The 13508-nt window shown below is 42.5% G+C and overlaps 1 protein-coding gene across 3 annotated transcripts in view; it reads left to right on the top strand.

Annotated features, from left to right (window-relative positions):
• The window catches only part of LOC109864829 (adenylate cyclase type 3-like), a 28053-nt gene extending 15427 nt beyond the window's left edge, over positions 1 to 12626 (top strand). For all 3 annotated transcript variants that reach the window (XM_020452814.2, XM_031792691.1, XM_031792674.1), the window contains 11 exons: positions 36 to 197; positions 325 to 412; positions 3071 to 3187; positions 3498 to 3766; positions 4006 to 4087; positions 4245 to 4403; positions 7940 to 8086; positions 8280 to 8393; positions 8711 to 8837; positions 8949 to 9073; positions 9533 to 12626. In XM_020452814.2, the coding sequence (XP_020308403.2) occupies positions 36 to 197; positions 325 to 412; positions 3071 to 3187; positions 3498 to 3766; positions 4006 to 4087; positions 4245 to 4403; positions 7940 to 8086; positions 8280 to 8393; positions 8711 to 8837; positions 8949 to 9073; positions 9533 to 9715 (1573 nt within the window). In that variant the 3' untranslated portion in view covers positions 9716 to 12626. The remainder of the gene's footprint in view (positions 1 to 35; positions 198 to 324; positions 413 to 3070; positions 3188 to 3497; positions 3767 to 4005; positions 4088 to 4244; positions 4404 to 7939; positions 8087 to 8279; positions 8394 to 8710; positions 8838 to 8948; positions 9074 to 9532) is intronic.
• The last annotated feature ends 882 nt before the right edge of the window (positions 12627 to 13508 follow it).

Genomic DNA, 13508 nt, shown 5'->3' with positions numbered 1-13508 from the left:
CAGACTGTGTGAACCCTCCCTCTCTACCCTGTCAGTCTGAAGGGGAAACGCACCAACCGTCTGTCCCTGCGCTTTGTGGACCCTGAGCTGGAGACCCGCTACTCCGTAGAAAAGGAGAAGCAGAGCGGAGCTGCCTTCAGCTGCTCCTGTGTAGTGCTCCTGTTCACTGCAGCCATGGAGGTCCTCATAGACCCTCGGTGAGTTCACCTAATCTCTCGTTCTCTCTCTCTCTCTCTGTCTGTCTCTCTCTCTCTCTCTCGTTCTCTCTCTCTCTCTCTCTCTCTCTTCCGTTCCTTATGTTCTGTGTGTTCTTGCGGTTGACAGGATGATAGCAAACTACGTGACCCTAGCTGTGGGAGAGGTCCTACTGCTCGTCCTAACTGTCTGCTCTCTGGCGGCCATCTTCCCTCGAGTGAGTGCCCCTTCCCCCAGCTCCACTATCACACTTTGCTCGACATCCAACCAGAGAGCAGCTAGCCTTTCAGAGCGAGCAACAGTTAACCCACAGCCAAATCTGAATTTATCATAGAACATTTGCCACAACATAAGAAATCTGTTGTGGTATACTCTTGAGTAAAAAAATAACGTAGTTGTGATAGTGGATCAGCATACCGTAGTTAAATAACTTTTTAAATGTGCTAAGCATCTCATGATGCTGTGCATTTGATGTGTACAGACACTCCCAATGTTACGTAAGCTGAATGTGGTAAAGAATGTGTCTAATCAGCAACCCATACGTTCGTTCTTTTGTCACGCATCAGCACTTTTGATCTAACCTCATGAGCCAGGTCATGGAAAGTCAAATTTATTGACTTCTACAGACAGTTATGTAGCTACCACTATCGACTGCTCCCATCACCCTAACAGCAACACTCCTCCCCCATCCCCACACTGCCCACAAGGGTTTTGAACCTGGTGCACGGTGCACTCTATCTGTGCACCCTGTGCAATGCAGACACACAGTCACACACACGCATACAGTGCATTCGGAAAGTATTCAGGCTTTTTCCACATTTTGTTACGTTACAGCCTTATTCTAAAATAGATTAAATAGTTTTTTCCCTCTCATCAGTCTACACACGACACCCCATAATGACAAAGCAAAAACAGGTTCAGAGACTTGTCCCGAAGCCACTCCTGCATTGTCTTGGCTGTGTGCTTAGGGTCCTTGTCCTGTTGGGAGGGGAACTTTCACCCCCAGTCTAATGTTGTGAACACTCTGGAGCAGGTTTTCATCAAGGATCTCTCTCTACTTTGCTCCATTCATCTTTCCCTTGATCCTGACTAGTCTCCCAGTCCCTGCCATTGAAAAACATCCCCACAGCATGATGCTGCCACCACCATGCTTCACCGTAGGGATGGTGCCAGGTTTCCTCCAGATGTGACGCTTGGCATTCAGGCCAAAGAGTTCAATTTTGGTTTCATCAGACCAGAGAATCTTGTTTCTCATGATCTGAGTCTTTTAGTTACCTTTTAGGAAACTACAAGCGGGCTGTCATGCCTTTTTACTGATTGGTGGAGTGCTGCAGAGATAATTGTTCTTCTGGAAGAACTCTGGAGCTCTGTCAGAGTGACAATTGGGTTCTTGGTCATCTCCCTGACGCAGCGGTCTAAGGCACTGCATCTCAGTGCTAGAGGTGTTCGATCCCGGGCTGTATCACAACCGGCCATGATCGAGAGTCCCATAGGGCGACTCACAATTGGCCCAGCATCGTCTGGCCTAGGGGAGGGTTTGGAGTAGATTGATGAGGAAAAATATATAATTGTATCAATTTTAGAATAAGGCTGTAAGGTAACAATGTGTAAAAAGGGAAGGGGTCTGAATACTTCCCGAATGCACTGTACACACATAAACAAACAGATGAACAACTATTATATCAACTATTATATCAAGGGTGAAATGCATGTCCATGTCAACATGTCTGAGCCTGTCCCAGTACAATGTCAACCACACGAACACCAGAAACCACACACACTCACACACACACACACTTTACCCCAGAGCGTATAAGCAAGAGCTTTTAGTGCTACATAAGAAATGCTTTTACTTGAGGCTGTATGGGCCAGATTATTGTTCAGCTGCCGTAGAGAATGTACTGTACCCAATGAGATCAGATTTAACCATTGGAGATCTGAGTCCCCTCGCATGACGGTAGTTCCAATCCAGTGACTATTCTTTATCTATGGAAAATCAATCCCTCCTCATCATATATAGATGTTCATAGAGAAGCCCTCTGGTTGAACTGATGCATGACTCCTAATGGCATGATTGATGGTTCAATGAGGAAAACCAATATGTCTCGTCCTCAGTTTGTCCCAGCTCATCTGAAATGACCGTTGACAGATACAGCACTGGGTAGTTGTATACTGTTCTGCCACTAACATGAAAGTCACTATAGGAGATGTAGGATCTTAATTTGAACACTCAGAAACACAGTTTTTTATTTATTTAACTAGTCAGTTAAAAACAAATTCTTATTTACAATGACGGCCTACTGTTGCAGGACAACTTTCCTGCCATGCAGGAAATGTACAACTTGTAGTGTGTTTGAGGTTTAAAAAGGCTTCTGAAGTTTACCACTTTGACATTTCAGACTTGAATTTCTCTTATGAGAAATGTATCAGCCCCCTACAAAAATGTCCAGTAATTATAATCCACATAATTCACACTTCCTGTTGCTGCAGGATTATTTTCCTGCTGTAGCAAACTGGTGCAAATGAATATCCTTCATCTGTACAAACTCACTAGGAGAAATACCCTGACCGCTACTATGGTTTCCGTCTGACGATGCGTTTGAAAACTGAACATGATTACGATGACGATTACAATTGCATTGCTTTGTTGGTTATAGCGAGCAAAGACGACTGTCACCATCAATCATAGTTTAAAACGTTTTTAATATTCCGCCATTGCCCCACATATACCACGGGTGTCATAAAAGAGTGTTGTAAAACATTACTCAGAACCACATCAATACAACGATGATAGATGGATAGATATTACTGGTGAGTTCACGTGACTGGTTAATGATATTACTGTTGATGGCCAACATGTTATTTTCCCACCTAGGTTTTCCCTAAGAGGCTGGTGTCTTTCTCTACATGGATCGACCACACCCGCTGGGCACGGAACACATGGGCCATGGCAGCAATCTTCATCCTCACCATGGCCGACATTGTGGACATGGTGAGAAATCGCTAGTCCAGTAGAAGAAATCACAACACTGGCTTTCTGGTGTTGGAATGATGCAGTAGCATGCCAACACACAAGCCTTTCTCATAAAGCTGGGTTTGACTTAAGGGTCTATTTTTGGTATTGACTTGCACGCATACCGTCCATAAGCAACAGCACGCGTTGCAGTTAAATGTTTTAAATTCATAATAAAGCAACAAGATGGGAGTGAAACCAAGGGGTCCATATAAGCTTGGAGGAAGCACTAGAAATCGATCTTGCGTTGACATTTGGCCTCTATCCCCTCTCTGTCCACGCCGTGTAGCTGAGCTGTCCCCGTCCCTCTGGAAACGCCACAATGGCTCCTCCTTCCTCTGTTGTCCAATCCAGGGCAGAGGGCTGTCTGGACAACCCCAAGTACTACAGCTACATCGCCGTGCTGGCACTCATGGCGACCACCATGCTGGTACAGGTCAGCCACATGGTCAAGGTCACACTCATGCTCCTCATCACCATAGCAACGGGCATCGTCAACATCTACAGCTGGAGGGACATATTTGACCGCTACGATATGGCCCGCTTCCAGGACTACAGGTGGATGTGGTTGTGGTGTTATAGGCTGTAGAACAGATGTGGGTGGTGGTCATCAGTTTATGGATGTGTGGTCATCATTTCGTTTCAATTAGTAAAACTGGAATTGGAATTTCAGTTGACTGAATTGAAATGAAATTGACCACAACTCTTGAGTGTCATGTTTAGTGTGATTATTGTTGTTCTGTAAACAATGTGAGCATGCTTGTGATTTCTGATGATCTCTGTGCTCTGTTTTTGAGGTCTTACCTGGTTCCCTCCAAATATGCCATGACTATCATGATCTTCATCATGATGATCAGCTTCTACTACTTTTCTCGACATGTAAGTTACCACGGCAGAAGTCGACTAGTTATATACCTTCCAAGTCGTCACCACTTCTCTATTCTCCACACGTTCTGCTTCTCCTCCTTTCTTGTTGACCTCTCCATCTCTATTTGAACCTCTTTCCTGTCTCCTGCCACCATGTCCCTGACTTTAGGTGGAGAAGCTAGCACGTACTCTGTTCTTGTGGAAGATTGAGGTCCATGAGCAGAAGGAGAAGGTGTATGAGATGAGGCGCTGGAACGAGGCGCTGGTCACTAACATGCTGCCAGAGCACGTAGCACGCCACTTCCTGGGCTCCAAGAAAAGGGACGAGGTGAGACAACTTCACTACTGTACATACAATATCTGGTTCCCCCTTCATGTCATCCAAAAAGTTATACTTTTCAGTCATCTGTCCATAGAATATTCTTCCAAGAGTCTTGATGATCTTCCAGGTATGTTTTGGCAAACTTTAGTCAACTTTTTGGACGACATGGGCCCCATTATGTCTGGCAAAAACCAAGCACTGCATTCCACAGTAAGAACCTCATACCAACGGTCAAGCATGGTGGTGGTAGTGTGAGGGTTTGGGGACGTATCCAATTTGTTTTGTTATTTGTAAACTCAGGTTTCCTTAATCTAATATTAGGTTTTGGTTGAAGATCTGATAACATTCAGTATAAAGAATATGCAAAAATATAGAAATTCCCAGGGCTCTAAATTCAAAAATTTAATTGGTGGCACTGAAAATATATTTTTTAATCGATTGAAATATAGCCTACAGTATGTTGGGCCTTGAAGTATGCTAGCTACTTCTGAAGCACATGTTGTGCCCTTGAAACTAATATGGAAACCTGTAAATGCATTTAGGAGTATATGCGACCAAAATTGTCACACTTTATAGCCCTGACCGTAGCTACAATGTAAATACGAGGGATGTGACGGTAATGGAATTTTGGATGAAAGTTATTAGTCAGCCAAATAGACATGTTCACTGTTATAACCGTTCTAATAGCAAAACAATTAGAATACATGTACAAAACATGAGTCTACACTGAGTGTACAAAACATTAGGAACCCCTTCCTAATATTGAGTTGGACCCCCTTTTGCCTCAGAACAGCCTGGACTCTGTGTTCCACAGATGCTGGCCCAAGTTGACTCCAATGCTTCCCACAGTTGTGTGAAGTTGGCTGGATGTCCTTTGGGTTTTGCACTATTCTTGATTTCACACTGTTGAGTGTGGAAAAAACCCAGCAGTGTTGCAGTTCTTGACATACTCAAACCGGTGAGCCTGGCACCTACTACAAATACCCGGTTCAAAGGCACTTTAAATATTTTGTCTTGCCCATTCACCCTCTGAATGGCACACATACACAATCCATGTCTCAAGGCTTAAAAATCCTTCTTTAACCTGTCTCCTGCTGGAGACATCAATAATGGATCATAGCTTTCATCTGGATTCACCTGGTCAGTCTGTCATGGAAAGAGCCAGGTGTCCCTAATGTTTTGTACACTCAGTGAATATATTTTTTAAGACGCACATTTTCTCCTGTCTTCTGCATGTGCTGCTGCTGCAGGGAGTGGGGTGTTGCCTAGGCAACCGATGCCTCGTTTGCTACAACACCTTGCATGTTTCAGCAAGGAGAAACAAAGTTTCATCACGTTGCAGAGTCCATGTTGCAGCAGAAACGGACTCAATTGCGCTAATGGCCGGCCATCCCGTCTTCAGTCAGCTGATCATATACAGTACCAGTCAAAAGTTTGGACACACCTACTCATTCAAGGGTTTTTATTTTTTATATTTTCTACGTTGTAGAATAATAGTGAAGACATCAAAACTATGAAATAACACATGGAATCATGTAGTAAGCAAAAATGTATATAATTTATATTTGAGATTCGTCAAAGTAGCCAACCATTGCCTTGACGACAGCTTTCACACTCTTGGAATTCTCTCAACCCGCTTCACCTGGAATGCTTTTCCAACAGTCTTGAAGGAGTTCACCCCAAACTATCTCAATTGGGTTGAGGTCGGGTGATTGTGGAAGCCAGGTCATCTGATGGAGCACTCCATCACTCTCCTTCTTGGTCAAATAGCCCTTACACAGCCTGGAGGTGTGTTGGGTCATTGTCCTGTTGAAAAACAAGTGATAGTACCACTAAGCGCAACCCAGATGGGATGACGTAGCGCTGCAGAATTCTGGGGTAGCCATGCTGGTTAAGTGTGCCTTGAATTCTAAATAAATCACTGACAGTGTCACCAGAAAAGCACCCCCACACCTCCTCTTCCATGCCTCAAGGTGGGAACCACACATGAGCAGATCATCCGTTCACCTACTCTGCATCTCACAAAGACACGGCGGCTGGAGTCAAAAATCTAATTTGGAGTCATCAGACCAAAGGACAGATTTGCACCGGTCTAAATGTCAATTTCTCATGTTTCTTGGCCCAAGCAAATCTCTTTTTATTATTGTTGTCTTTTAGTAATAGTTTCTTTGCAGCAATTTGACCATGGAGGCCTGATTCACGCAGTCTTCTCTGAACAGTTGATGTTGAGATGTGTCTGTTACATTTATTTGGGCTAGTTTGAGAAACCGATGCCTCAGAAGTCCTCAACTGGCAGCTTCATTAAATAGTACCCGCAAAACACCCGTCTCAACGTCAACAGTAAAGAGATGACTCCGGGATGCTGGCCTTCTAGGCAGAGTTCCTCTGTCCAGTGTCTGTGTTCTTTTGCCCATCTTAATCTTTTCTTTTTTATTGGCCAGTCTGAGATATGGCTTTTTCTTTGCAACTCTGCCTAGAAGGCCAGCATCCCGGAGTCGCCTCTTCATTGTTGACACTGAGACTGGTGTTTTGCGGGCACTATTTAATGAAGCTGCCAGTTGAGGACTTGTGAGGTGTCTGTTTCTCAAACTAGACACTAATTTACTTGTCCTCTTGCTCAGTTGTGCACCGGGGCCTCCCACTCTTTCTATTTTGGTTAGAGGCCGTTTGTGCTGTTCTGTGAAGGAAGTAGTGCACAGCGTTGTACGAGATCTTCAGGTTTTTTGCAATTTGTCGCATGGAATAGCCTTAATTTCTCAAAACAAGAATAGACTGACGAGTTTCAGAAGAAAGTTATTTGTTTTCTGGCCATTTTGAGCCTGTAATCAAACCCACAAATGCTGATGCTCCAGATACTCAACTACTCTAACGAAGGCCAGTTTAATTGCGACAACAGTTTGCAGCTGTGCTAACATAACTGCAAAAGGGTTTTCTAATGATCAATTAACCTTTTAAAATGCTAAACTTGGATTAGCTAACACAACATGCCATTGGAACACAGGAGTGATCGTTGCTGATAATGGGCCTCTGTATGCCTATGTAGATGATAAAAAATCTTCCGTTTCCAGCTACAATAGTCATTTACAACATTATTCATGTCTACACTGATTTCTGATCAATTTGATGTTATTTTAGTGGACAAACAAATTGCTTTTCTTTCAAAAACAAGGACATTTCTAAGTGACCCAAACTTTTGAATGGTAGTGTAAATATATATATATTTATATATCTATATTTTTTTAACGGATATGACAGTTCTTTAATTGTCATGACGGTCTTCATCCATAACCATCGTTTATATGGTAATTGTGCCAGCCCTAGTAAATACATACCTTTTAAGGCAGTCAATGTGAAGTGGGACCAATACATGTATAGTTGAGAAAGAGGTATCAGCCATGGTCACTGTGTGCGGTGATGTTACCATGTTATCACAGTGGTAAGGTTTGTTCAGCTGTTGCAAAGTTTATACCTGGAGTTATGCTCTTGACTTATCTATGTCTGTACATCTGTTAATCTGAAATATATATATAAACTCCTTCCAGGAGCTGTACAGCCAGTCATATGATGAGATTGGGGTGATGTTCGCCTCCATCCCCAACTTCTCGGACTTCTACACAGAGGAGAGCATCAACAATGGGGGGATTGAGTGCCTCAGGTTCCTCAACGAAATCATCTCAGATTTTGACAGCGTAAGAAGCTCATGAATGCATCATTTCCACTTGTGACTTGTAACAGTCATGCAAATGTTGAAACTAGCTTGCTATGACAATGGAAGTACTGTATGTTATTGCTCCCTATTCCCGAGGCATGTATAGGAATTAAAGATGCTGCCTAATACTTTGAGACTTGACCTTTCAACCCGTGACCTTTAACCTCTGACAGCTCCTGGACGAGTCTCAGTTCCGCTGCATCACCAAAATCAAAACCATTGGCAGCACCTACATGGCAGCATCAGGAGTCACTCCCGACGTCAGCAACGGCTACGCCTGTCTGAAGGTTAGCTCATTACCATGGTCATCAGCCACTGGGTCTGGGTCAGAGGCTTAAGCTAGCCGTGTAAACTATATCATGTATGACATAATCATGTGAACTCCTATAGCCAAACAGCAGAATTCCCGATGAACTCAGTCTTGGGTATCTTATAGTGTTTGTGGTAGCAGGTCAGAAATGTGATCAAGAGCTTTGGGACTGATCTTTTACAGAGGATATGTTAATTTTATGGGTGATGATGATCGTAGTGGTGGTGATGATCAAATTAATTCACTTGAAACTTGATGATGAGGATGGTTACGGTAGAGGGCTCTGTTGTGCAGAAAGAAGAGCTGACTGACAGAGAGCGCTGGCAGCATTTGGCAGATCTGGCTGACTTTGCTCTGGCCATGAAGGTCTCGCTCATGAACATCAACTACCAGTCCTTCAACAACTTTATGCTACGCATAGGTCAGTGCTAACTTTTCAGCCATATATTTTAAGGTGAGAGAAGAATGGAGAGTGTGTCCTAGTTTTGTACAGCATGCATATCATGTATCCCATACTTCCTCCTTTCCTCAGGTTTGAATAAAGGGGGGGTTCTGGCAGGAGTGATTGGTGCCCGGAAGCCTCACTATGACATCTGGGGAAACACTGTGAATGTGGCCAGTCGCATGGAGTCCACAGGGGTCATGGGTAACATCCAGGTAAGGCCTCTCCATAACAGGGTGCGACGAGATGCAGGATGGGATAAGTATTGAGGTGACAACCAAACAATCAGTTATAGCTGTAGCGCATTGGCCCGTAAGGTCGTTGATGTACCTGATTTCTGGTGAGGACTGAGCAGGAGCACTTGATAGCCTACAATGATTGATACATTGCAGTCGCCTGCAAGATCTCGAAACCACATACAGCAATCTGATACCTGACTGCGCAGTCGATGATGTGGCATGCAACCATTGGTTGACTGCAATGTAGTCGGCCTGGAATTGTTGTTTCCCAGATGGCTATAATAACACAAGAATAATCCTACTTTGTTTGATTACTATTTAGATCTTGGGGTTTGACATCAGGGAATAGTTTTAAGTGGATTACCAAATCTGGGTAGAAAACACATGTTGGATGGATTCATCACCTACAATTTGGTGTGATTCTACTGCCCCCAGGTGGTGGAAGATTGTTACCACATCTTGAAGGAGTACGGATTCCGTTTTGTGAGGAGGGGACCTATCTTTGTGAAGGGGAAAGGAGAGCTGCTTACCTACTTTCTGAAGGGTAGAGAAAAACAGGGCTCCTTCATCAACGGCTCCTCGGTCACCCTGCCACACCAAGTGGTGGACAACTCCTGACCTGCGTGTCAATGCTCACAGAAACACACATGCATAATCAGAAATATACATTGTAATGTATAAGTGAGATCTGAATTCATGCTTATACCAACACTCTTTCAGAATTGCAAAGTATGTCAGAGGATATGGACATCTTGCAAAGAAAGAAGATTTGTCCTGCCTCCCCCTCCCCCACCCTGCCTGTTCAAATACTTTTTTTTGCAAACTACAAAGCTTTTGAAAATAGTGCTCAGCTATTTGCACTACAGACTTATGAACACATATCACGGTACTGTATAGTCACACATAGTTACACACAGTCTTAGACAAACACTCTTATTCAGAAACACAGTCTGACAAACACACATTCATGTACTCACTGCAATGCCATCCTTACGACGCGCTCAAGCCAGATGCATCATGGCTGTTGGACTAAATGCCTCATTTTGAATACTTTCCCCCTTTTACAAAATACTTTATATTTGGAAAAGAATGGATTTCATTGTGTTTGTTACAGTATCTCCAAACTGCTTGGAGATGGCGATGACCTGAGATAAGATGGTAGAGGTGTGTGTGTGTGTGTGTGTGTGTGTGTGTGTGTGTGTGTGTGTGTGTGTGTGTGTGTGTGTGTGTGTGTGTGTGTGTGTGTGTGTGTGTGTGTGTGTGTGTGTGTGTGTGCTGAATAAGCCTGCAGTGAAAGTATTCTTTCTCACTTTTTTCTGATCCGGACTCAAGTAACATGCCATGCCCTTTTTTTCTATTAGCTATGAATTTGGAACACATGCCTTCTATGTTCTCCCCCCCACCCCCCCCCCCCATCACTTCTTTACGGCATCTGAGTCTATGCTGACAGTGGGCACAGAACCCAGGTGTGAGTCCTCAGGTGTGAAATTGGCGACAGGTTGAATGTTTTTGTGTTTTTTTGGAGGCATTGCAGGTGTGCGCATGCACGTTGACAAGCAAGAGTGATTCATGGTATTTTAGAGTTTGTGGTCACCAGGTCTTTGTGAGTAGCTGACACCTGTGGTCATGGGTATTCCGGTGGATAGAAATGCAGTGCCCTGAAAAAAGTATTTTCCCCCTTTTTGGATTTCCTCTGTTATTACATGTTTTTGATACTGAATTAGCAGATCTTCAACTAAAACCTTATATTAGAAAAAGGGAACCTGAGTTTACAACAAACAAACAAAAACATATTTTATTTATTTAATTAACAACGTTATGCAACACCCAATTCCCCTGTGTGAAAAAAGGTATTGACCCCTTACACTCAATAACTGGTTGTGCCACCTTTAGCTGCAAATGTCTGCAACCAAATGCTTCCTCTAGTTGTGGATCAGTCTCTCACGTCGCTGTGGAGGAATTTTGGCCCACTCTTGCATGCAGAACTTCTTTAACTCAGCGACATTTGTGGGTTTTCAAGCATGAACTGCTCATTTCATGTCCTGCCACAACATCTCAATTGGGATTAGGTCTGGACTTTGACTAGGCCATTCCACAACTTCAATTTTGTTGCTTTTTAGTCATTTTAAAGTAGACTTGACTTTTGGATTAAAGTTGACTAACGTTTGCCAAAAGACACCTGGAAGATCATCAAGGCTCTTGGAAGAATGTTCTATGAACAGATGAGTCAAGCGTATAACTTTTTGGAAGACATGGGTCCCATTATGCCTGACGAAAAACCAAACACTGCATACCACGGTAAGAACCTTGTACCAATAGTCAAGCATGGTGGTGGTAGTGTGATGCTTTGGGGATGCTTTGCTGCCTCAGGACCTGGATGACTTGCCTTAATAGAAGGAACCATAAATTGTGCTCTGTATCAAATAAAAGGTTATTGGTCACATACACATATTTAGCAGATGTTATTGTGGGTGTAGCAAAATGCTTGCTGTATCAGTGAATTCTACAGGAGAATGTCAGGCTTTCTGTGAGCTGAAGCACAGCTGGGTCATGCAGCAAGACAATAATCCAAAACACACAATCCATGGCTAAAAAGCAACAAATTTGAAGTTTTGTAATGGCCTAGACAAAGTCCAGACCTAATCCCAATTGAGATGTTGTGGCAGGACTTGAAATGAGCAGTTCATGCTTGAAAACCCACAAACGTCGCTGAGTTAAAGCAGTTCTGCATAGAAGAGTGGGCCAAAATTCCTCCACAGCGACGTGAGAGACTGAGCAAGAACTAAAGGAAGTGTTTGATTGGAGTCATTGCAGCTAAAGGTGCCACAAACAGTTATTGAGTGTAAGGGGAAATTACTTTTTCACATGAGCATTGGGTGTTGCATAACTATGTTTCTGAAATCAATTAAATAAGTATGTAATTGTTGTGTTATTTGTTGACTCAGGTCCCCTTTATCTAATATTAGATTTTGGTTGAAGATCTGATAATATTCTGTATAAAAACAAAAATGCAAAAGTAGAGAATTAAGGGGGAAAATTACTTTTCCACGGCACTGTATGTTTGTTTGTTTGTGTATATGTAAGGTGGATATGTGGACAGTATTGCAGGTGAGTTTCTTTTGCTCGTATTGTGTCCCCGTCAGTGTCTTTTCTCTGAAATTGGATGGAAGTGCAATAGTTTATTCTTCTACAACCCTCTGTCCTCGCTTGCCCCTTACACAAATTAAAACATTCCTGGCCCTTTTAATATTTTTATAACTAAGTTTAATTCATGCTGAGATTCTATTTACAGTGAAGGGATAAAGGACTAATGAGTCTCTAAGTTGTACATACAGTTTACTGTTCATTAACTTAATTTATTGCAGTTGTCAGGGACAGATTTCCTTTTTTTAAACCAATGTAAAAGTGCCAATGTTGAAGGAATGGCTTTGGTCCCTGTACATGTGGCCAAAATGCAGGTCTTTGCTGTTTCTCGATTTGTATTTTAAAGAACCTCAGGCTTGGGAATAAAATGGCACTTTGAATGGTCTGTAAACTATCTGTGTTTGAGTTGAAAGATAAGTTATTAATGTATTTCATTTAAATTATTTGTCATTTTCAAGTGTATTGATAAAAAAAAACGAAATGAAACCATGGTCCCTAATACGTTCTTTATTTAGTGTCTTTTGAGTAGGTCTGTTGTCTCCTCTTTGGATAGCATAAAGTTGTTGTATATGTTGAGAGTGTGACATCCAATCCATTTCATGCAGAAGTTGCAGAACCTAATGAACACAATATGTTGAAAAGACATTTCAACCAATTTTGCTTGTTGAGAAGAGATCCCCTTTTTGATGTAGCTTGAAAGAAAACTTAAAGGGGAAACCTGCAATTGCAACTTCCAGTTTTAGACTTTTAAATGAATGATATATAATCATTAAATTATGCTACCTGGGGTGGCAGGTAGCCTAGTGGTTAGAGCATTGGGCCAGAATCCCTTTGCTGACCAGGTAAAAATATGTTGTTCTTCCCCTGAACAAGGCAGTTAACCAACTGTTCCCCAGTAGGCCATCAATGTAAATAAGAATTTGTTCTTCACTGACTTGCCTAGTAAAATAAAGGTAAAACATTAAAAAATATATACCCATTGATTATTGAATAGAACAAGTCTCATGACAAGTCTCATGACCTTAGGTCAATTGTCGTACCCCACACAAACTGAAAATATAAACTGTAAACAATGTAATTTGAAACAAAAGCTCTCAACCTTAATTCTATCATTTTGACGTCATGGATGGTCATCCCTTGCATCCATAGCTCTTGTCTATGAATTTGAGAGTGGTTGCATTTGGTTACAGTGGTTACAGCAGGACGGTCACTGTTATTGTTAGAACTGCAGATTCACCCTTTTATCGTAAACAAGTTGTCATTTTCC

The sequence above is a fragment of the Oncorhynchus kisutch genome, linkage group LG2, assembly GCF_002021735.2.
Source record: "Oncorhynchus kisutch isolate 150728-3 linkage group LG2, Okis_V2, whole genome shotgun sequence".
NCBI classification, from domain to species: Eukaryota; Metazoa; Chordata; class Actinopteri; order Salmoniformes; family Salmonidae; genus Oncorhynchus; species Oncorhynchus kisutch.
The sequence above is the reverse complement of the archived record's forward strand: the minus strand, read 5'-3'. Positions and strand labels throughout refer to the sequence as shown.